The 24845-nt window shown below is 46.2% G+C and overlaps 1 protein-coding gene across 1 annotated transcript in view; it reads right to left on the reverse strand.

Moving 5' to 3' along the window:
• Positions 1–364: 364 nt before the first annotated feature.
• The window catches only part of GCH1 (GTP cyclohydrolase 1), a 40532-nt gene continuing 16051 nt past the window's right edge, over positions 365–24845 (reverse strand). Inside the window, exons 3-6 of the mRNA XM_053391053.1 lie at positions 15016–15071; positions 4067–4098; positions 1872–1956; positions 365–651 (exon numbers count right to left, since the gene is read on the reverse strand). Of these exons, the coding sequence (XP_053247028.1) occupies positions 525–651; positions 1872–1956; positions 4067–4098; positions 15016–15071 (300 nt within the window). The 3' untranslated portion in view covers positions 365–524. The remainder of the gene's footprint in view (positions 652–1871; positions 1957–4066; positions 4099–15015; positions 15072–24845) is intronic.

Below are 24845 nucleotides of genomic sequence, written 5' to 3' on the forward strand. Positions count from 1 at the left end.
AATAATAAGTGAAAACAAGGGAATTGAAATGGACAGTTACCGTATTTTTTGCTCTATAAGAATCACTTTTTCCCTCCTAAAAAGTAAGGGGAAATGTGTGTGCGTCTTATGGAGCGAATGCAGGAGCACAGCTATCCCAGAAGCCAGAACAGCAAGAAGGATTGCTGCTTTCACTGCGCAGCGATCCCTCTTGCTGTTCTGGCTTCTAGGATTCAGAATATTTTTTTTCTTGTTTTCCTCCTCCAAAAACTAGGTGCGTCTTGTGGTCTGGTGCGTCTTATAGAGCGAAAAATACGGTGCCGTATTTGGAACCTCCCAAATAGGGGGTCAGCTTGCCTTGAGCGAATGAAGGGTCACAATGGACTTGCCGTAAAGAACATTTTACAGAACCAATAAAAAGTGAAAACAAGGGAATTTAAATGGACAGTTACTTTACGGAAAGAGAGAGCGAGAGAGAGAGGAGGGAAGAAAGCAGCAAAATAACCAACAGCAGACAAGACAGTCCGGAGGAAGATGGCACAGTTTTAGCTGCGGATGAGCGTCAAAAACTCTTCCCGGGTCTTTGGGTCTTCCCGGAAGACTCCGAGCATCGTGCTGGTCACAGTCTTGCTGTTCATTTTCTGAACCCCTCGCATCACCATGCACATGTGCCTGCGGGGAAAAGGAAGAGGGAGGAGATGCCATCAGGCAAGAAGCAGCATGGCGAAATGGTTAGAGAGTCGTTCTAGGACCTGGGGGAGCAGGGTTCAAATCCTCGCATGGCCATGAAGCTCGCTGGGAGACCTTGGAGTCAGTCGCATCGCCAACATAAAAAAATAAAAATAAACTACCGTATTTTTTGCTCTATAAGACTCCCTTTTCCCCTCCTAAAAAGTAAGGGGAATGTGTGTGAGTCTTATGGAGCGAATGCAGACTACGCAGCTATCCCAGAAGCCAGAACAGCAAGAGGGATTGCTGCTTTCACTGCGCAGCGATCCCTCTTGCTGTTCTGGCTTCTGGGATTCAGAATATTTTTTTTCTTGTTTTCCTTCTCCAAAAACTAGGTGCGTCTTGTGGTCTGGTGTGTCTTATAGAGCAAAAAATATGGTAGTTAAATGTTTCAGAGATAAGAGCATGAGAAGAGTTTGCAGGATCAGGCCAACCAGGTATCTGCCTGTGGGGAAACCCCTGTCAGGGCCATCTTACCCATAGGTCATAGGGGTGTGGGGCACCCGGGCACTAGGCTCTCAGGGGCACCAGGCCGAGAGTCTGGGGCCTGAGATTTGAGTCCGGGGAAGAGCCCATCCATTGGTCAGAGAGCCACGGCAGGCTCTTCTATTGCGGGCGGCTCTGCGCCGCGAGTTTAGGGACCGAGCAACGGGAGCTCACCCCATTGCGGGGATTCGAACCGCCGACCTTCTGATCGGCAAGCCCTAGGCTCTGTGGTTTAACCCACAGCGCCACCCGTGTCCCTAACAAAGTAATAAGCATGCATAAATAAGAATAAAAATGTGCACCCCACCATCGAGACCATTCCATAGTAACTATCCAACCTCCCAAAATATCAGTATCTCTTGCAATGGTTTGACCCCTTTCCGTTTTAACAGTACAGTGGTACCTCTGGTTGCGAACGGGATCTGTTCCAGAGCCCCGTTCGCAACACGAGCAGAACGCAACCCGCGTCTGTGCATCTGCGCGTGCACGGGTCATGATTCGCTGCTTCTGTGCATGTGCATGACATCATTTTGAGCGTCTGCGCATGCGCAATGTTTTGGGGATTGAACCTGGAACCTTCTGCATGCAAATCAGATGCTAAACCGCTGAGCGATGCCCCTCCCACCCACAGCCCTCTCCCCTCTTGGGTAACTCAGCAGAGCTCTGCGCATGCTTACGTCGCTTCAACCACCACCCCGACACCCGCAGGCTGCAAGGCTTCCGTGATGGCGATGGCAATCTGTTTCGTAAGGCGCTCCTGAACTACAGCAAAAAAAGAAAACGGGGGGGGGGGGGAGAGATCTGTAACTCTTATGGGACGTCTCTGCAAGTCACATCCATTAGGAAAGGCTTGTTTGGGAGGGCCAGCAATGCTTCAAAGCACTGGGTGGCAGAGATCACCGTATTTTTCGCTCCATAAGGCGCACCGGACCATAGGGCACACCTAGTTTTTAGAGGGGGAAATCAAGAAAAAAATCTTATTTCCCCCCCCCCAGCCCCAAAGAGCAGCATACAGGCTGCACGCAACTTCTCCCTGCCGGAGGGGTTGTGCGTGGCTATGGCACAAGCCAAGGCAGCAAGCGGGATGGATCTCGCTCGCTGTTTTGGCTTCCTCTTTAGCCCAGTGCAGCCTCTCCCTGTCGGACTCTCCTGGCTTCAGCAAAAGGAACCTGAAGCCTCCAGAACGCAGCGGGAACTTGCGCTGCACTCGGAAGGCTTCAGGCAGCTATCCCTGAAGCCTGGAGAGCGAGAGGGGTCTGTGTACACTGACACCTCTCGCTCTCCAGGCTTCAGCGAAAGCAACGCGTAGCCTCCGGAGCGCGGAGGGAGCGCTCCCTCTGTGCTTCAGAGGCTTAGCATTGCTATCGCTGAAGCCAAGGAGCCTGCATTCGCTCCATAGGACACACACACATTTCCCCTTAATTTTTGGAGGGGAAAAAGTGAGTCCTATAGAGCGAAAAATATGGTACATTTCAAAATATTCATTTAAACAACCTAAAATCAATGACTTCCCTTCTTCTCTTTCCGTGGTTCATTTCGCATACCATACACCCCTGCATCTTTTACATGAACTAAACCATTCAGTGATCCAATGCTACAACCATCAGAACTTACTTTCAGTGTTGAATTTATCTCAATGCTACCAGTGTTTTTCAATGAACACAATTTTCAGTAAACATTTTCCAAGTCTTCTTTAAACGTGCATTTGTTTTCTTCTCTTATTCTATATGTTAAATCTGCAAGCTGTGCATACTCCATCAGATAAAGTTGCAATTCTTCTTTGGTTGGGACCTCACTGATTTTTCCATTTTGGGGCTAACAAAACACAGGCCGCAGTAGTAGCGTACATAAATAGTCTTTTTTGACACCTAGGAATTTCCCTCTGAATTATCCCCAAGAAAAAGGACTCTAGTTTTTTTTAAAGGTACTTTTAAACGTTTCCCCCCCTTTATACATCATTTCCCAATACCCTTTTACAAGTCCACCACGTATGATAAAACGTACCCTCAACCTCGTTACATCTCCAGCACTTATCTGATGGATTTAGGTTTGATGAGGCCCTAAGCTACTGAAGGTCATGGGGCCCTTGATATGTCCAGCTGTCCTTTGTCAACAACAAATTGCCGCTGTTTTTTGTGTTGAATATATTCTATATGGTAATTTATGAACCTAACAGGTATCTCAAGCCATTGGCACGTAAGAAAATTATGTATTTTATCAAAGTAATTGCTGAACTGAAATACAATTAAGAAGTAGTATATTAATAGTAATTTTATAATGGGATCAAAATAAATAAATTATGTATTACATGAAATCGATCAGAAGGCATAACACTCATACCCTTAGTCTATGCTGCCTGATCAATATTAGATAACAGGTACAACAGCTTGACCTGCATGGAACTGTGCTGTACTGAAGTCTTCAGCTGCATGCCACATGTTTCCATGCAACCAGTCCATGCAGAATGTAGGCACCCTATATATAGAAATGAGCAACCCAGTGATATTTTAGGGACCAGACTAGCAGGCAGGGCCCATGACTTACATCATAGGCACCTAAACAACAGTGTTGCTGTATGTAGGTTTTATTTTATATTTTATATTTATTTTATATTTTGGAAATGTACATCCAGGTTTTTTTCCCTTTACATTTTTTGGGGGGGGGCCCAAGAGAGTGGGCCCTAAGCTACAGCTTGTTTAGCTTATACGTAAATCCGGCACTGGTTTGCTCCCTTACCCCACCCTGACTTCATGCAGTTCCAGGGTAGCGATGAGGCATTACCAATCCTCCAATGGCAGGTCTGTGTGATGACACTGTTCCATTTTTATTATAGAGAGAGATATCATTAGGTAGAGCACAAGGGATTACTCACCTTGTAATCTTCTGCTGTAGATTTCAACAATCCTTTATTTAAAAAGGGGAGAAAAAGAGAAGGCAGCGTTCTGTTACAACGGCACTTTCAAACTGTAGATTTGAAAGCAGAGGTCAAACTTATGAACACAGAAAAGCAAGCTTTGGGCATTGACAGAATGTAAATTAATTGATAAGCAATAAAAACAAAAGGGAATCCCTCCCCAAAGCACACTTTATCCCCATTTTTTTGTATCCCCCCCCATCATAAACCACACAAATTTCCTGTTATGGTCCCACCTGTAAACCATCCCAAGAAATCAAGGTAGACCAGACCAGGTAAATTCCCAGGATCGGGACACACCCTCCCATGCTAATCTCTTTCAAGGCACCTTAATTTTAATAGGAGAATTATGGGCACACTTTCATCACTCCCATGAAAATGGCCAGGACTTCAAACATTCTTAGCTTGGGTTGGGTAGAAACAGACCCACCAACCTGGATCACGCAAAGGGATTTGCAAAAACTTTATTCGCATTAGCCAATGGCCATAGCAACAGTAAAACATTATATGCAGAAAAGGAAATTTGATATAAGAGCACAATTTAAAGTCCTGAATCAGCCGTCAGTTAGTGGCCCGTATTCTGACTGCCCCTGCTATGAACCTAGCAACCTTTGCTGTTATCTGCTCATTTTGATCTGATAGAAGAAAGGACATTGTGGCAGTGGCTGAGCGCCCTGGGATGGTTAGTACGGGTGGGGTGATGATCTCGTTCCTCAGGTCTTTGTAGCGAGTACAAGACAGGAGGACGTGTGCCGCTGTTTCAGTGCTGCCATCTCCACAGGGACAAAGACGTTTCTCAGGCGGGATCTTTTGGAATTGACCCTCAAGTACCACAGATGGCAAAACATCCAATCTTGCAAGTGTAAAAGCACATCTGTATTTTGGGATAATAAGTTTGTGCAGCTATGGAGCCAGAGAATCAAAATGGAGAGGTGGAAAATGAACATACCAAGGGCAAAATGTCCTTATAGTGGCCAAGTTGTTCTGATGCTCGATATCTTTTAGACGTTGACCAGTTAGCCTGTTTGCTTTAGTAGGGCCCATAGTGAGTAGGTGTTGTGGGGATAGGCCACAAGAGGGAAGTTCTTGATAGACGGTTTTAAGCCAGGCACTTTTATGGGAGTCTTGAAGTACTAGGGATAGTAAACCGGCAGGATTTGAGTTTAGGCGGAGCCAGAAGTTAAGAGTTCTTTGGAGGGATTTGCAAAGTGTCTGGAGCTCAGAGATGGGCTGGGGCAGAGCATACCAACTGGCAAGGTCAAAAAGTTACTGGAGCAATCTCTTCTAGCCTGCTTGTCAATTCAGACGTACGTGTCTCCAGAGACCTTTTAGCTTCCAGTTCTTAAAACAGCATATTTAGACGGGGATCCCACCTGACCAATCAGTTTTGGAGGGGGGGAGCAGAAGATGCTGCTTTCAGCTCCAGGCTGAATCTTTCTTGTACCACCTGGGTGCAACCAGGGTCGTAGCTCAGTGGTGAGAAACAGCAGAGAGAGAGAGATCACAGAAAAATCTGTCCCAGGCCCTTCAATGAGAATGCCAAGCAAAGCATTTAGGAAACTGTGCATTGATCCAATTATAGCTCCAAAATTTAATCTGCACGAAAATGCAAAGTAAAAAAAATTAAAAAGGTGTTTGTTTACTGTTCCAGGATCATGCCCCCAAGTATACTAACCCGACACATTAGTCCGAGAAATCCTATTAGGAGAGATTATTCTTCTCCTGTTGACAAACCTGATTTGGAGCCACAAGCGGCTTTAAATAAAATAGGACAAAGAGAAGGTGTGGGTTTTTTTGTGCAAAGTTATCTGGGCTTCCTTGCCAGCAAGGTGGCAAGGAAGCGAAAGCTAGCTTTGGCTAATCCGCTGCAGCACTTACAAATGAAGCAGCAAAACGAAAGCACGGACTTCTCAAATTTGCTGTCTCCCCTAAATCAGCCCCCAAAGCTCCAAGGTCAATGGAGGCTGCAGTCTTGGAAACCTCCATAGCTACTGACTGCAAGAATACCGGCTTCATGGTATTGTTACAGGTTTGGGGGAGGTCGTTCTGGGTGAAAACCAGGTTCACACCTGTGATCCTGTTTCTGTGAGGCTAGAGGGAAGGCCATCTGCCATGGGTGCTTTAGCTGAGATTCCTGCATGCAAGGGGTTGGACTAGATGACCATCGGATCCCTCTCCAACTCTACAATTCTATGAACGCTGCCGAACCTTAAGTAGAGGGCCTTTAGGTTCATGAATAATCATAGTTTAGAGGTCCCGGGCCCTGAGGAAGCCAGATTATCCTCCACCAGGGCCAGGGCCTTCTCAGTGATGGCTCCGACCTGGTGGAATGCTCTGTCCCAGGAGACCAGGGCCCTGCAGGATTTAATTTCCTTCCGCACGGCCTGTAAGCTATTCTGTCTGGCTTTCAATTTGAACTTAGCCTCATCTTTTATTCCCCTTCCTTCCCTCCCCCTCCCCTTTTTATGAAGATTACCCGCTCTGGGATCCCACAGCTAATTCTCCCCTGGTCTCCTCGCTGGCCCAAATAGGACTAATTTAGCCAGCTAGCCCTGGTGATCATCTAATGTTTATTGGATGGATTTTCCCCCTAAATTGATTTTTTAATTCTGAATTTATTGTTATTCACGTTTTATACTGTATTTTATGCTGTTTTTTTGTTGCATCAATTAAGTGTTTTAAATTTGTTGTTAGCCGCCCTGAGCCCAGTTTTCTGAACCGGGAAGGGCGGGGTATAAATAAAAAATTATTATTTATTATTTATTTATTATGAACTGGCCCAACCAGTTCCTTTGTTAAGGCGATGGCCTTAGCTGGCCAGTTAAGGACTTCCATTCACATGTCCAAAGAGGTTGCTTTGTTGCCATGGAGACAAATGGGTGAGACTTTTCCCACCTCATCTGGCAAAGATTAAGAAAAATAGGCAGAAGGGGACAGCGGGGGGGGGGATGAAATGGGGAGGGAGGAGGGTTATGGCTAATGCTGGAAGCTGGAGCAACAGAGACATGTCTTGATCTGTGCTGAACCCAAACTGTGCCTTGAGGCTCCCCTGGAAACCTAATGGGGAGGCAAGATGTTCTCTCCTGTTCTGGAGGGTAGGATTCGAACCAATGGCTTCAAGTTACAAGAAAGAAGATTCCAACTAAAGATTCGGAAATACTTTCTGACAGTAAGAGCTGTTCAGCAGTGGAACAGACTGCCACAAGAGGTGGTGGACTCTCCTTCCTTGGAGACTTTTAAACAGAGATCGGACTGTTGGTATACTGCCAGGGGGACGAAGTCCATCTTAGCCCCAAGCCGGCTGCTGGACGATCCATCGATCTCCCGTAGACACGCAGTATCAGCTCTTAGCGACACGAAGCCTCAGAATAGATTGCCACATTCTTAGGCTGGTGCACACTCTATCAGCAGAATTCACACAGCAGATGCACAGCAGGAGAGCATATTTACAGTTTATTTAGCGTTGGTCAGAACAAAGAAACCATGACCGCCTGCATCGGTATGTTCAGGCAAGAAGAAGAAACGAAAGCAACGACACAACATAAACATCCTGTGAGACAGGAAATACGCAGGCTGTGACACAAACATCCTGCTCCCTTTTAAGGTGGAACGGAAATATCCTAACACGGACAGCCATCTGTCATGGATGCTTCAGCTGAGATTCCTGCATTGCAGGGGGTTGGACTAGATGAGATTTGGGTCCCTTCCAACTCAAATATTCTATGATTACAAGATACTTTGGCATGTTATGCCATGTACCTTTCCACCCTATGCTTAGGTTACATAGATGTTTAAATGAAACCATATATCCTAAAGCCACTTCAGTCTCCATTGACCTTCATTCCAAGGAAAGCAAAAGATGGATAAGTGCCAGAACCCCAAGTCTCCCGCCACTCAGAGACTGGGGTTCACACAACGCTATATCAAAACAAAGCGCTCCTGACCCTTGCTTCCACTCAAGAGGCACCAGGCAATATTCCAGCCTTTGCCAAGTTGGCGCCCTGCAGAACTACAACTCCTGGCAGCTTCAGCATCATACGGCCCTGCTGGCTTGGGCTGATGGGAGTTGTAGCACAGGGCAGCAGGTTGGTGAAGACTTTGTTGTTGTTGTTGTTTAGTCGTTTAGTCGTGTCCAACTCTTCGTGACCCCCTGGACCAGAGCACGCCAGGCACTCCTGTCTTCCACTGCCTCCCGCAGTTTGGTCAAACTCATGCTGGTAGCTTCGACAACACTGTCCAACCATCTCGTCCTCTGTCGTCCCCTTCTCCTTGTCCCCTCCATCTTTCGCAACATCAGGGTCTTTTCCAGGGAGTCTTCTCTTCTCATGAGGTGGCCAAAGCCTTGGAGCCTCAGCTTCAGGATCTGTCCTTCCAGTGAGCACTCAGGGCTGGTTTCCTTCAGAATGGAGAGGTTGGATCTTCTTGCAGTCCATGGGACTCTCCAGAGTCTCCTCCAGCACCATAATTCAAAAGCATCGATTCTTCAGCGATCAGCCTTCTTTATGGTCCAGCTCTCACTTCCATACATCATTACTGGGAAAACCATAGCTTTAACTATACGGACCTTTGTTGGCAAGGTGATGTCTCTGCTTTTTAAGATGCTATCTACGTTTGTCATTGCTTTTCTCCCAAGATTGCTCAGTTTTTTGTTTTTTTAATGACACTAGGCCAGGAATCAGACGGAGTTGCCGGCAGAGCATAAGGAAAGAAGCAGCTCTCAATAGCGAGACCGAGTTGTGTGTTGCATGCGTACGAAGGGAACGGCGGTGGGTGCGTGGGTGGGGCTGTGGTGCACGAGGCCTTTCGATCCAAAGGAGCACATCCCGAATTAATGCAGTTCAGTTTTCAAGGAAAAGGAGAAAGCCCCAGAGGGCAGCTGTCAGCACAAACGTCCAGCCATATCGCAGAGCCTGGCATCTGCCATTCACGTGCCCACTGAGGTATAGTTAATATCAGTGCTCTGCGTGAATGAGCAGAAAAGCAGAATAAGAGGCCTACTGGATCAGATCAAAAGGTATACTGCGCCCATCAACCCCTGTCCAGCAGGAGCCCACGGGAAGGCAATAGACCCCTCTCCCAGGAACTGAGATTCAGAGGCCTGATGTGTGTGTGATGCTTCTGTGCACACCAGGGGCAGGCAGGCCTCCGACAGGGATGGAAAAATCTTTGAATCTCTAGGGAGCAGCTACCAGTCAGTGTAGGCAGCACTGAGCTACCATATTTTTTGCTGTATAGGATGCACTTTTTCCCCTCCAAAAATTAAGGGGAAATGTGTGTGCGTCCTATGGAGCGAATGCAGGCTCCTTGGCTTCAGCGATAGCAACGCAAAGTCTCCGAAGCGCAGAGGGAGCGCTCCCTCCACGCTCCGGAGGCTTCGCGTTGCTTTCGCTGAAGCCTGGAGAGTCTGGTCTTTGAGGCTGGTGTTGGGGGAAAGCTCTTGGGGCCTTTTCCCCGAGGAGGGAGAAGGGACTGACTGGCCGCGTCAGTCCCTTCTTCCTCCTGGTTGAAAAGCCAGCAGGAGCCGTGCACTCCTTAAAGGGTGCACGGCTCCTGTGGGCTTTTGCGGGAGATGGGGGAATTCCCCCACCTCGTAGAAAAGCCCGCAGGAGCCGCACACCCTTTAAAGAGCGTGCAACTCTTGGGGGCTTTTCCCTGAGGAGGGACAAGGGACTGGCTGGCCGCGTCAGTCCCTTCTCCCTCCTGGTCGAACAGCCCGCAGGAGTCGCGCACGGCTCCTGTGGGCTTTTGAGGGAGGTGTTCCCTCACCTCCTGCAAAAGCAGGGAGAAGGTCTGGGAGAAGCGCACAAGCTGCGTGCAGCCTGTCCACTGCTCTCAGAGCTGGGGGGGGGGATCATATATTTTTCCTTGATTTTCCCTCTGAAAACTAGGTGCACCCTATGGTCAGGTGTGCCCTATGGAGCGAAAAATATGGTAGGTGACTCAGTATAAACCAGCTTCCTATATCCACAGAAGTCTCGTAAGTCCTCTGTGCCACTCCATAGCGGATGGAGTGGGTGTCCAAGTTAAAATAACCAGCTAACCGACTTGTTAGCGAAAATGATTAAATATTTACATACAGTGGACCTTCCAGATACGAACTTAATTCGTTCCGGGTGTCCGTTCACACCCTGAAAATAACGTAAATAGAGCCGCGCTTTTGCACACACACGCAGCGCGATTGAGCGCTTCTGCGCATGCACGCACGGCGAAGCCCGGAAGTATTCTGTATCCAGAGGGATATGTAAGTAGACTGTATTGCAAAGTTAACAGTGAGAGTAAGAGGAAACACTATACAAAAAGTTAATAAGGAATGGATGGTTTTCGAAGAATATCTTAAAAATTATACAGATAAGGTGGATCTCCTGACAGACATACAATGAATCTAGAAAATAGACGAAATGTATAGCAAAACTAGTCTAGAAAACAGAACAATAAAAATGAAATGCGTACAGATTAATAAATTGTAAAATAGCACAATGAGAAGAGTTGGAAGTCAAACACTGATGATGTGTCTGCATTGGGATTTTATATAGGTAAGTATGTTTTGCGGGTATGTATGGAATGGTATATGTATTGTATGTACAGTATTGTATTGTACTGTTTAAGTTTATGTATAATAAAGATTTTTTTAAATTAAAAATTATAATAAAATAAAATGGGGACACCTGGGTTCAAGTCCCTGCCAAGCCACAAAGCATTGAGAGTATTCAGGCCAGTTTCTCTGAGCCAGTGTTTCCCAAACTTTTTTTTTTCTGGGCCACCCTTTGAGAATAAAAATTTGTTTGCACTACACCAATTTTAAAATAGAAATATATTGGAAAATGCAACTAGTTATCGCTCTTGCTTTTGTTTTGAAAACATATTTATCCATAGTCTGCAAATAATAATAAAACTGATACCATACTGAAATGTTTAAATCTGTATTTGATTGTGCTTGAACCGTCCCACCATTTTCTCACTGCCATCCCAGTGTGGCATGCCACACGCTTTGAAAACCACTGCTCTAAGCTTTGATATACCTCACAGGGCTGTTGTGTGGGGGGTTGTTACAGATCTGGGGAACAGCATAGCTGTTTCCCGAAGGCCACCCAGTGAGTAAATGGCCGGAGTGAAATTTAAACTCTGGCCCTGAAGCTCAGTCATGTCACGACATCACGGACACCGGCCAGGAATTAAGCCGGTGAACAACGTTTAGCGATTTATTGACTGCTGGGAGACGTGCAGGAAATGACATGTTTTCAGTGCCGTTATTAGCATCAGACGCGAGCGACCGTTCTCGCCCAAAAGTCCTTTCTGTGATTGTGCAATTTGGGGATAATTGTGGAGTGATGCAAAGCCATCGATCGGCCTGGAGCAGGGAGCCGATAAATGCATCTGAAGCGAATCCCTCCCTACACTTACGGATGAAGACAAGTGCTGCAAGGCAGGCAAGACGCTGGAGGGTAATTTCAGCATTTGCTCACCCGGAGACGGACAAAAGCCAGCAATTATGCAGGCTGCCCTCCAGAGTTCCCGCGCCCAGAAAGCCAAAAGCCGAGAGGGAAGTGAATCACCATATGCCACAAGGCCAGAAAGTCCACACTGATGTCAGTAGCAAGCTAAGAAAATAAAGAAATTGAGGCTAGGAAGAAGAAGAGGAGGAGGAGGAGGAGGAGGAGGAGGAGGAGGAGGAGGAAGAAGAAGAAGAAGAAGAAGAAGAAGAAGAAGAAGAAGAGGAGGAGGAGGAGGAGGAGGAGGAGGAGGAGGAGGAGGAGGAGTTTGGATCTGAAATCCCACTTTATCACTATCCTTGTTGTTGTTGTTTAGTCGTGTCCAACTCTTCGTGACCCCATGGACCAGAGCACGTCAGGCACTCCTGTCTTCCACAGCCTCCAGCAATTTGGTCAAACTCATGCTGGTAGCTTCGAGAACACTGTCCAACCATCTCATCCTCTGTCGTCCCCTTCTCCTTGTGCCCTCCATCTTTCCCAACACCAGGGTCTTTTCCAGGGAGTCTTGTCTTCTCATGAGGTGGCCAAAGTCTTGGAGCCTCAGCTTCAGGATCTGTCCTTCCAGTGAGCACTCAGGGCTGATTTCCTTCAGAATGGAGAGGTTTGATCTTCTTGCAGTCCATGGGACTCTCAAGAGTCTCCTCCAGCACCAGAATTCAAAAGCATCCATTTTTCAGCGACCAGCCTTCTTTATAGTCCAGCTCTCACTTCCATACATCACTACTGGGAAAACCACTACTGGGAAAACCTTAGTGGGAACCCAGAGGGTGGGTTAGAAGGAAAATGAATTGATATTGTTTTACACATATTAGTAACTTTGTATTAATGTTACAGTTTTATATTTACATGTGTATTTTTGTAAGCAAAAAAAAATTGAGTTGCTTGTTGCTGCTTCGGTTTTTTTGTACACTGCTTAGAGACATTTCTAATATATTGGGTGGTATAGAAATCAAATCAAACAAGCAAACAGGGGCTGTAAAGATATGTGAAAGGTCAGATTTAATTGAGTTGCTGATTAAAGCAGGAGAATCAACATAAACAGTATAGACCACGGGTGGATCTACACACATGGTGGAAAACACTATAAATAAGACAGAAATTTAATCGTTATAACAAAAGGAAAAAAATGCTATGTAAAAATCACACCAAATTTGTTTTGCTCTCTGGCGCCATCTGGTGTTGCATGTTTATAACAAATTTGAAACATCGGGTTTTTTTTACTAATGTAGCTGAGTCCCGTATCAGTCCAAATTGTGAACGGAGGGTTTACTGTTTAAAGAAGTTAGCATGTGGCTTGCTATTTTTAATCATTTTTTATAATTGAATTTGTATCAGAAAATCCCAGGACAATTCACAAAAACGAAACTATCCACACAGCTTAGGGATATGGAATGACCAACAGCAAAAAGATGGAAAGCAAAGAAAGGACATTAAACTAAGGAGCCTTGAAAGCAGTTTCAACTAAAACACAGTGCCTGGGCAGACAAGCTTTTAACCAAGTGGCAAAAAAGGCTGTAATGTTCAGATCAATGAATTGTATAAGCTTGACAAGAAAAATGGTTTTGCATTGGAAAAACCAAATTGGAAACGGAGTTTTTAGATACTAATGTCAAAAACCTATCTAAAATGTATAATTTATTGTTGGAGTGGCATACAAAGGATGAATAAGTTAAATCTGTGATGATGGGTTGGGCAAGAGATGTTGGACACAATATAATGTTTGAAGATTGGGAAAGATTGTGGAAGAAAGGGGTTAAGTTTACTGCATGCACTGTACTAAAAGAGAATATTATGAAAATGATGTATAGATGGTACTTAACCCCAGTAAAACTAGCAAAGATCTACCGTACAAATGATAATTCATGTTGGAAGTGTAGAGAAAAAGAAGGCACCTTTTACCATATGTGGTGGACGTGTCCCAAGGTGAAAGATTTCTGGGAAAAGATTTATAATGAATTGAAAAAAATGTTAAAATAGACATTTATTAAGAAACCAGAAGCCTTTCTACTTGAAATAAGAGGACTGGAATTGCCCAAAAAAGATGTTAGATTGTTTTTGTATGCCACAACTGCAGCAAGAATTTTGTTAGCCAAAAATTGGAAATCACAAGAAATACCAACAGTGGAAGAATGGCAGGTGAAGATGGTGGACTTTTTGGAGCTGGCCGACCTGACTGGAAAAATCTGCAATCAGAAAGAAGAGGAACATCAAGAAGAGTGGAAGAAATTTAAGGACTATTTAGCTAAATATTCGAATATAACATAAGTAGAATCACTTGTAAGTACCAAATTGGCCGAGGATTAAAATATGCCAAATTTTATAACATTATGGACTGAAAATATTATGAAAAGGAAGGAAGGCAGAAATTTGAATAAGTAAATTTTATTGGAAAATAGATATTGGAAAACTGTCACAATGAGATTTACTGAAAGTCAGTCAGGAGGGATTTGAGGAAGTCATTTAACAATGTAAACTAAATTGGACCTTTAACAGTTAGGTGTTTATATGTTTGTATTTCTAATACTGTATTGTTTTTTCTTTTTGTGTGTTTGTCTTAAATTTGGAAAATTAATTGAAAAAATTGAAAAAATGAAGGCTGTAATATTGGCCAACATACACCTACCAAAAAGCAATGACAAACCTAGACAGCATCTTAAAAAGTAGAGGAATAACCTTGCCAACAAAGGTCCATATAGTAAAAGCCATGGTTTTCCCAGTAGTGATGTATGGAAGTGAAAGCTGGACTATAAAGAAGGCTGATCGCCGAAGAATGGATGCTTTTGAATTATGGTGCTGGAGGAGACTCTTGAGAGTCCCATGGACTGCAAGAAGATCAAACCGATCCATTCTGAAGGAAATCAGCCCTGAGTGCTCCCTGGAAGGACAGATCCTGAAGCTGAGGCTCCAAGACTTTGGCCACCTCATGAAAAGAGAAGACTCCCTGGAAAAGACCCTGATGTTGGGAAAGATGGAGGGCACAAGGAGAAGGGGACGGCAGAGGACGAGATGGTGGGACAGTGTTCTCGAAGCTACCAGCATGAGTTTGACCAAACTGCGGGAGGCAGTGGAAGACAGGAGTGCCTGGCGTGCTCTGGTCCATGGGGTCACGAAGAGTTGGACATGACTAAACAACAACAACACACCTATCAAAATTGCACAGGGAGGAATTCAGCGTAGCACTAACACAATCGGTCTGTCAGGGCATCCGTCCGTCATGAACTGATGTGTTCTGCACAGAGACTCACAGCTGCAAGCATCCTTTTCACAGGTGAGTCTTGCCCCAGACTAGGAGGCTAACACACAACAGCACAGCTTCCTGGCACTTAGAAAAGGGTCAGATTATGCAGCTAAACACACTCCGCTCGAGGCAATCCAATTTAGCAAACAGCATTACTTTAATTACCTGCGGGTTCTTACCTTGCCAGCTTGCTGAGTCCCAGCACCTGTTTGTTAGGGAGGTAGCCTATGTGCACCTAAGAGACGGAGGGAGGAAGGATGGGGGGGAAGTCATGAAACAGATCACACAGGTGCGCGGCTGTTGGGCAAGACCTGGGGGGTTCGTGCATGTGCATCCATGCCAGATCAAACATGAACCAGGAGTGCACTTTTTAGCCTGTGCAGGGAAGAGCAAATAATGGCCATGCGAGTTGCGTTAAGAGGCAGAGAAAGAACAGAAAAGTCAACATTCAAAGTGAGCATACCTCGGGTTACAGACGCTTCAGGTTGCGTTTTTTTGGGTTGCGGACCGCCGAAACCCGGAAGTACCGGAATGCGTTACCGTATTTTTCGCTCTATAAAATGCACCAGACTTTAAGGCGCGCCTAGTTCTTGGAGGAGGAAAACAATAAAAAAATAAAATTCTGAATTCCAGAAACCAGAACAGCAAGAGGGATCACTGTGCAGCTGTTCTGGCTTCTGGGATAGCCACCAAAGCCTCTTCAGGGCAGCGGGATGAAGGCTCTCCCTGCCCTGAAGAGGCTTCGCACGGCTAAGCCAGAAGCTAGAACAGCGAGAGGGAGCACTGCGCAGCAATCCCTCTCGCTGTTCTGGCTTCTGGGATAGCTGCGCAGCCTGCATTCGCTCCATAAGACGCACACACATTTCCCCTTTCTTTTTAGGAGGGGGAAAGTGCATCTTATAGAGCGAAAAATACGGTACGTCTGTGTTTCAGCGGTCGCGCATGCGCAGAAGCACTGAATTGCGCTTTGCACATGCACAGAAGTGCCGAATTGCAACTCTCGCGTGCGCAGACGCGCCGCTGCGGGTTGCGAACGTGCTTCCCGCACGGATCACGTTTGCAACCTGAGCGTCCACTGTACTTGGAGGTCTAAGAATGGCAAGACAAATCCATTTGACACGCTGGTGCACGGAGCTGATTTTTTAAAAGCTGAGGACTTCAATGGGTCATAAGAACATAAAAGACTGCTGGGTCAGGCCAGGAGTCTACCTGGTCCAGCATCCTATTCTCACAGTGGCAAACCAGATGCCCGTGGGACAGCCACAACCAGGATTCGAACACAAGAGCGTCTCTCCCCTCCTGCGATTTGCAGAAACTGGTCTTCAGAATCATTGCTGCCTTCAGTTCTGGAGGGCAGATCCTGGCCATCAGGACTCAGAGCCATTGATAGTCCCAGCCTCCAGAACTTTGTTTGCAATTTCCTTTGGAAAAAGCTTCTCTTTAAAAAGGGGGGCAGGAAAAAGGCAGAAGGTTCTGTGCCTTTCTGTGCTTAAGCTGAACAGTCACAGCTTACCGCAAAGGACTGCAAGAACCTTCTTCACAAAGGTGTGCAGATTCTCTGTAAATGTTATGCAAGAAAAACTTTAATAAAAAATTATTTTAAAAAAAAATCTCTGCAAATCTCATTCCTACACAGAACTACATAAATCATTTCTTTCTTTCTTTCTTTCTTTCTTTCTTTCTTTCTTTCTTTCTTTCTTTCTTTCGGTTTTTTATTTATATTTTTCAACTCTATACATTTCATTAGGTTTACTAAACATTTCCAAATTTTGGCTTCCTTCTCCCTCTTCCTGTTCCTTAAATTAATTTGTTTATGTCTTCTGCATACTCAAGTTCATTTAACTTGCTAACTTATATATCTACTGCAAATATATGCTCTTATAAAACGGCAGGTTATTTCATTAATCCTGCTAATGTTTTTATCTGTTCACAATTTATCTGTAAATATTCAATAAATCATTTCCATTCTTTTATGAAAAAAATTGTTATCTTGATTTCTGATGCTTCCAGTAAGTTTCGCCATTACGTAAATCTATGTTTCCTGGAGAGAGAGAAGAGCTATTAAATTAGATTATTATTATTAATGTTATTTTATTTCCAAATGTAAAGGCCAAGGCTTCTTTACGACTCTAAGAAGAGCTGGGCTGCTGGATCAGACCCAAAGGCCGTCTCATTCAGGGTTCTCACAGTGGTCAGTCAGATACCTCGACGGGGAGCTCACAAGCAGGACCAGAGTTCAAAAGACGGTCCCCTCTACTTGCGATGGCTCCCAGTAACTGGTACCCAGAGGGGGGGGCATAGCTGTCAACTTACAGGTTTGAAAATAAGGGACCAGCAGCCTCAAAAACAAGGGATCAGCAGCCAAAATAAGGGATTTTCTGGGCACAGATATGTTCGACTTCTGAGCCCCTCCGATACAAAGGCAGAAAGCCCAGCCAGCAGCCAAACGAAGCCTCAAGCGGTGGTTCCCACAGCGCAGCAACCCGGCAAAGGGGATGCAGCAAGGAAAACCACCGTCACCTCTCCGCTGGGAAGCGCTGAGCAAAGGCGAGTCCCCAGGCAACGCAGCCGATTTGATCGGCACAAGGCATGCAAGCTCCACCCCCCAGTCGTTCTTAGACTCCTTATTGGGTGAGCAACGCAGCCAAGCAACACAGCTGGAGCCTCCCTCCTTCCTGGCCGGCAGGGAGGGAGGGAGAGGAGCTGCTTCCTTTGAAACCCGGGAAATTTAAGGGACATCATCAATAAGGGACAGCAGCGGGACACGGCGCTGGGATAAGGGACTTTCCCACCAAATAAGGGACCGTTGACAGCTATGGGGAGGGCACAGGCAGTGGTTGTGTCTGCATGATCAAAGCATCAGGAAGAGCCCCACTGAACATGGAGCTGCCAGAAGGGACAAATTGTCCCCTGCCAAATTAGCTGGAACTGCTTAGAAAGAAAAAAATAATAATAACAATTAGGAAAGCCACAGAATGTACTTTCTCTGGAGAAGAGAATAATCTTACGGGCGCCGCAGTGCCATCATTTTACAAGGGAGGAAAAGAACAAGCGTCAGAGCCCAAGTTTGGGGGCTTTTCTGGCTGGAGAGCAGAAAGTAAATACCCCCAAAAAAACTCTTCTTTTTCAGAGCAGAAGTCAGCTGCCACCAGGCCCCAGAAAGAAATCCACAATCGTGGTTGCCATTGAGGACTTCCTGGCTGTAGCCTGAGCAATGCAAGAAGCTGTCTTAGACAGAGTCAGACCACTGGCCCATCTTCCTCAATATTGTCTGCACTGACTGGAGTTTCAGACTTTGGGGGAAGCCACGACTGTTTAAAGTGGTACTAAACTGCATCTAATGTGGGATGCAGATGGGGCCAGATACAGCCCCTACCCTCGTTTCTCATGCCTGACCATAACTAAGCCTATGCACAAAAGTGTTCTTCTAAAAACAAAAAAAGAAGTCACTTTGCATGTTGATTCCCTGTTTATGTCTGCCTCATTTCCAGAGTGTTTCATTTTGCAAATAAATTTTTATTGTTTTCAACATGTAATTGTTGCCCAGTATACCTGAAGGACCCCTTCGTGGATCACTGCCTTGCCGTGGCAAAGGGGCTTGAATAACTCAGAGAAGCTATGAACTATGCCGAGAAGGGCACCCAAGATGAACAGGTCATAGTGGAGAGTTTTGACCAAACGTGATCCACCTGGAGGAGGAACCGGCAAGCCACTCCAGTATCCCTGCCAAGAAAACTCCATGGACAAAGACAACAGGCATATAAAAGTTATGACGCTGGAAGATGAGCCCCTCAGGTCGGAAGGCGTCCAACATGCTACTGGGGAAGAGCGGAGGACAAGTACAAGTAGATCCAGAGCTGATGAAGCGGCTGGGCCAAAGCCGAAAGGACGCTCAGTTGCGGATATGCCTGGAAGCGAAAGGAAAGTCCAATGCTGTAAAGAAAAATATTGCATAGGAACCTGGAATGTAAGAACCATGAACCTGGGTAAGTTGGATGTGGTCAAAAATGAGATGGCAAGAATAAATATTGACATCCTGGGCATCAGTGAACTAAAATGGACGGGAATGGGTGAATTCAGTTCGGATGACTATCATATCTACTACTGTGGGCAAGAAACCCGTAAAAGAAATGGAGTGGCCCTCATAGTCAACAAAAGAGTGGCGAAAGCTGCACTGGGATGTAATCTCAAAAATGATAGAATGATCTCGATACGAATCCAAGGCAGACCTTTTAACATCACAGTAATCCAAGTTTATGCACCAACTACTGGTGCTGAAGAAACTGAAATTGACCAATTCTATGAAGACTTACAAGACCTTATAGAAATGACACCAAAGAAGGATGTTCTTCTCATTATAGGGGATTGGAATGCTAAAGTAGGGAGTCAAGAGATAAAAGGAACAACTGGCAAGTTTGGCCTTGGAGATCAACACGAAGCAGGGCAAAGGCTAATAGAGTTGTGTCAAGAGAACAAGCTGGTCATCACAAACACGCTTTTCCAACAACACAAGAGACAACTCTACACATGGACATCACCAGATGGGCAACATCGAAATCAGATTGATTATATTCTCTGCAGCCAAAGATGGAGAAGCTCTATACAGTCAGCAAAAACAAGACCTGGAGCTGACTGTGGCTCAGATCATCAGCTTCTTATAGCAAAATTCAAGCTTAAACTGAAGAAAGTAGGAAAAACTACTGGGCCGGCAAGATACAATCTAAACCAAATCCCTTATGAATACACAGTGGAAGTGAGGAACAGGTTTAAGGATTTAGATTTGCTGGACAGAGTGCCTGAAGAACTATGGGTGGAGGCTCGCAACATTATACAGGAGGCAGCAACGAAAACCATCCCAATGAAAAAGAAATGCAAGAAAGCAAAGTGGCTGTCCAACGAGGCCTTACAAATCACGGGGGAGAGAAGGCAAGCAAAATGCGAGGGAGATAGTGAAAGATACAGGAAATTGAATGCAGATTTCCAAAGAATAGCAAGGAGAGACAAGAAGGCCTTCTTAAATGAGCAATGCAAAGAAATAGAGGAAAACAACAGAAGGGGAAGAACCAGAGATCTGTTCAAGAAAATCGGAAATATGAAAGGAACATTTCGTACAAAGATTACCATAATAAAGGACAAAAGTGGTAAGGACCTAACAGAAGCAGAAGACATCAAGAAGAGGTGGCAAGAATACACAGAGGAATTATACCAGAAAGATATGGATGTCTCGTACACCCCAGGTAGTGTGGTTGCTGACCTTGAGCCAGACATCCTGGAGAGTGAAGTCAAAGGGGCCTTAGAAAGCACTGCAAATAACAAGTCCAGTGGAAGTGATGGTATTCCAGCTGAACTACTTAAAATTTTAAAAGATGATGCTGTTAAGGTGCTACACTCAATATGCCAGCAAGTTTGGAAAACTCAGCAGTGGCCAGAGGATTGGAGAAGATCAGTCTACATCCCAATCCCAAAGAAGGGCAGTGTCAAAGAATGCTCCAACTACCGCACAATTTCACTCATTTCACACGCTAGCAAGGTTATGCTTAAAATTCTACAAGGAAGGCTCAAGCAGTATGTGGACCGAGAACTCCCAGAAGTGCAAGCTGGATTTAGAAGAGGCAGAGGAACCAGAGACCAAATTGCAAACATGCGCTGGATTATGGAGAAAGCTAGAGAGTTCCAGAAAGACATCTACTTCTGCTTCATTGACTATGCAAAAGCCTTTGACTGTGTCGACCACAGCAAACTATGGCAAGTTCTTAAAGAAATGGGAGTGCCTGATCACCTCATCTGTCTCCTGAGAAATCTCTATGTGGGACAAGAAGCTATAGTTAGAACTGGATATGGAACAACTGATTGGTTCAAAATTGGGAAAGGAGTACGACAAGGCTGTATATTGTCTCCCTGCTTATTTAACTTATATGCAGAATTCATCATGCGAAAGGCTGGGCTGGATAAATCCGAAGCCGGAATTAAGATTGCTGGAAGAAATATCAACAACCTCAGATATGCAGATGACACAACCTTGATGGCAGAAAGTGAGGAGGAATTAAAGAACCTTTTAATGAGGGTGAAAGAGGAGAGCGCAAAATATGGTCTGAAGCTCAACATCAAAAAAACGAAGATCATGGCCACTGGTCCCATCACCTCCTGGCAAATAGAAGGGGAAGAAATGGAGGCAGTAAGAGATTTTACTTTCTTGGGCTCCATGATCACTGCAGATGGTGACAGCAGTCACAAAATTAAAAGACGCCTGCTTCTTGGGAGAAAAGCAATGTCAAACCTAGACAGCATCTTAAAAAGTAGAGACATCACCTTGCCAACAAAGGTCCGTATAGTAAAAGCTATGGTTTTCCCAGTAGTGATGTAGGGAAGCGAGAGCTGGACCATCAAGAAGGCTGATTGCCGAAGAATGGATGCTTTTGAATTATGGTGCTGGAGGAGACTCTTGAGAGTCCCATGGGCTGCAAGAAGATCAAACCGATCCATTCTGAAGGAAATCAGCCCTGAGTGCTCACTGGAAGGACAGATCCTGAAGCTGAGGCTCCAAGACTTTGGCCACCTCATGAGAAGAGAAGACTCCCTGGAAAAGACCCTGATGTTGGGAAAGATGGAGGGCACAAGGAGAAGGGGACGACAGAGGATGAGATGGTTGGATGGTGTTCTTGAAGCTACCAGCATGAGTTTGATCAAACTGCGAGAGGCAGTGGAGGACAGGAGTGCCTGGCGTGCTCTGGTCCATGGGGTCACGAAGAGTCGGACACGACTAAACGACTAAACAACAACAACAACAAAAGCAGGGCTGCCTTCAGACGTCTTCTAAAAGTCAGGTAGTTTTTTATTTCCTTGACAGCTGATTGGAGGGCGTTCAATAGTGCGGGCGCCACCACCGAGAAGGCCCTCTGCCTGCTTCCCTGTAACCTCACTTCTCGCAGTGAGGGAACTGCCAGAAGGCCCTCGGAGCTGGACCTCAGTGTCTGGGCAGAACGATGGGGGTGGAGACGCTCCTTCAGGTACACTGGGCCGAGGCCGTTTAGGGCTTTAAAGGTCAGCACCAACACTTTGAATTGTGCTTGGAAACATACTGGGAGCCAATGTAGGTCTTTCAGGACCAGCGTTATATGGTCTCGGCGGCCGCTCCCAGTCACCAGTCTGGCTGCCGCATTCTGGATTAGTTGTAGTTTCCGGGTCACCTTCAAAGGTAGCCCCACGTAGAGTGCATTGCAGTAGTCCAAGCGAGAGATAACTAGAGCATGCACCACTCTGGTGAGAAAGTGTGCAGGCAGGTAGGGTCTCAGCCTGCGTACCAGATGGAGCTGGTAGACAGTAATTAAACCATAATCATGCTAGAAGACACAAGGCTTTGCCAGAGATTTGGGGCACTATCCTGCTTCCTCTCTGCCTGTTCAGGGAAGTTTTTAATGTGTGACATTTTAGTGTATTTTTGGTCTCTGTGGAAGCCACCCAGAGTGGCTGGGAAAACCCAGCCAGATGGGCGGGGTACAAATAATAAATTATTATTATTATTTCCTCCCACAGTGATGGGGGAAGAGTCCTTTTGCTCCCGCAGCTCTTTCCTGATTGTGTAGTAGTATTAATAATAATAACAAATAATAATAAATCTGAGCACAGATTAGATCCTGAACTCCCAGCATCCAGAACTTTTGAATCTTTTAGAAAAAGCTTCTCTTTTTTAAAAAATATAAAAAACAGAGGGGGGCGGAATAAAGCAGAAGTTTATTGCTCACAGCAGGTTCTGTGCTCCTGCGAGGCTGCCTTTTTAACTGACGGTTCGTGTGACCTGGAAGAGATCAGAGCTTATGTCCAGGGCAATCAGGTTTAATGCACAGACGTCTGCCCTCGAGGAAGGCTGCTGGTACGAAGGGCTTTGAAATGAAATGTCAGAAGCTATGATGAAGGAGGCGAGACCGGTGCAAAGAGAGTGGGGGCAACCTTTGCAGAGGGAAGTCGGCAAAGACTTCGGCAAGGAAAGGTCTCCAGAAACAGCACTGGGAGGATTTGCAGGGAGACATCAGAGAGACGCTCTCTTTCTCTCCACACACACACCACCCGTTCTCTAAAAACCTGGATCTTGAAAGTGCAACAAGCAAGATACGCTTTCACATCTTGGAAAAGGCTCGTCCGAGCCCTCCTCTGTTTACCACCACCCCCTTCCTTGCAAAACTCGCTTTGAAGCAAAGCAAATTGTACTAAACGAGTGAAGAGACGCAATTTTAACTCGTGCCATTTATCCTCTTTTACGCAATTTGGGTTTCCTTGGCTCCTGAGTCTGGGTTTCTGAATCCAGCACTGGAAAAGCCGTCTGCCAACACTGTGCCCCACCCACCCAGACCATAGCTGTCAACTTTTCCCTTTTCTTGCGAGGAATCCTGTTCAGAATAAGGAAATTTTCCTTTAAAAAGGGGAAACATTGACAGCTATGACCCAGGCGCCAGTTGCCGGCTAGATCAGTGCTGAGCTCTGCACCAGCATTCGCTCGGTTCCGGGTGGCAATTCTGGGCAGCAAATTCGGCAGTGGTGACTTAAAATTTGCAGAAAATTCAGCCGCAGGTGAAACAGGACTCCTGACCAGTCGTGACCAACTCTGGGGTTGCGGCGCTCATCTCGCTTTATTGGCCGAGGGAGCCGGCGTACAGCTTCCAGGTCATGTGGCCGTTTACCTTCCCGCCGGAGTGGTACCTATTTATCTACTTGCACTTTGACGTGCTTTCGAACAGCTAGGTTGGCAGGAGCAGGGACCAAGCAACGGGAGCTCACCCCGTTGCGGGGATTCGAACCACCGACCTTCTGATCAGCAAGCGTCCCGCAGGTGAAACAGAGCCGCAGGCAAAACTAACAGGCAATGAAGCCCTTGGATTGTCCCCATGTGGCTGATTCCAACACTGGCTTCTTGCATAATACCAAACACTACCCAAGTATCCTGTTCCATGAGGGCTAGAAAGACAGTCCTGTGCTGTAGTGGTTAGAGCAGGGTTACCCAAGCTGTTTCTCCAGGTTTTTCTGAACTACAACCCCCATCATCCCTGACCACTGGTCCTGCTAGCTAGGGATGATGGGAGTTGTAGTCCAAACCAGCAGAAGACCCAAATTTGGGAAACGCTGGGTTAAGAGTTTCGGACTGGAACCTGGGAGAGACCAGGGTTCAAATCCCCCCACTCGGCTATGAAGCTCATTAGGTGTGACTTTGGGCCTGGTCACTGCCTCCTCTCAGCCTAGCCTACCTCACAGGGTTGCTGTATGGATTGAATGGGGAGAGGGAGAACCATGTACGTCTCCTTGAGCTCCTGGGAGGGAAAAGGTGGGATTTACATGCAAATCAATCATGCGGGGGCTCAATTAGTGCCAGCGCCTTCTGTCAAGAGTTTGGGTGTAACCTTCAACGCCTCCCTTTCCACGGAGGCCCAGGTTGCAGCCCCAGCAAAGGTGGCATTTTTCCATCTCCGCCGTATCAGGCAGTTGGTCCCTTCCCTTTCTCGCCCTGATCTGGCCACTGTGATCCATGCCATGGTCACCTCCAGGCTTGACTACTGTAATTCGCTCTACGCGGGGCTGCCCTTGAAGCTGACCCAGAAACTCCAGCGGGTGCAGAATGCCGCAGCGAGGCTCCTCACGGAGTCCTTGCCATGGGATCACATTCATCCAGTGCTTTTCCAGTTGCACTGGCTCCCGGTGGAGTACAGGGTCAGGTTTAAGGTGCTGGTTTTGACCTTTAAAGCCCTATACGGCCTAGGACCCTCGTACCTACAGGACTGCCTCTCCTGGTATGCCCTGCAGAGGACCTTAAGGTCCACGAATGACAACTCTTTGGAGGTCCCAAGTCGCAAGGTGGTCTCAACTAGGGCCAGGGCCTTTTCAGTACTGGCCCCGACTTGGTGGAACACTCTGTCCCAAGAGTCCAGGGCCCTGCGGGACTTGACATCTTTCCGCAGGGCCTGCAAGACAGAGCTGTTCCGCCTGGCCTTTGGTTTGGACTCAGTCTGATCCTTATGTTTCC

Source organism: Podarcis raffonei, chromosome 1 (genome assembly GCF_027172205.1).
Source record: "Podarcis raffonei isolate rPodRaf1 chromosome 1, rPodRaf1.pri, whole genome shotgun sequence".
In the NCBI taxonomy this organism is placed as follows: Eukaryota; Metazoa; Chordata; class Lepidosauria; order Squamata; family Lacertidae; genus Podarcis; species Podarcis raffonei.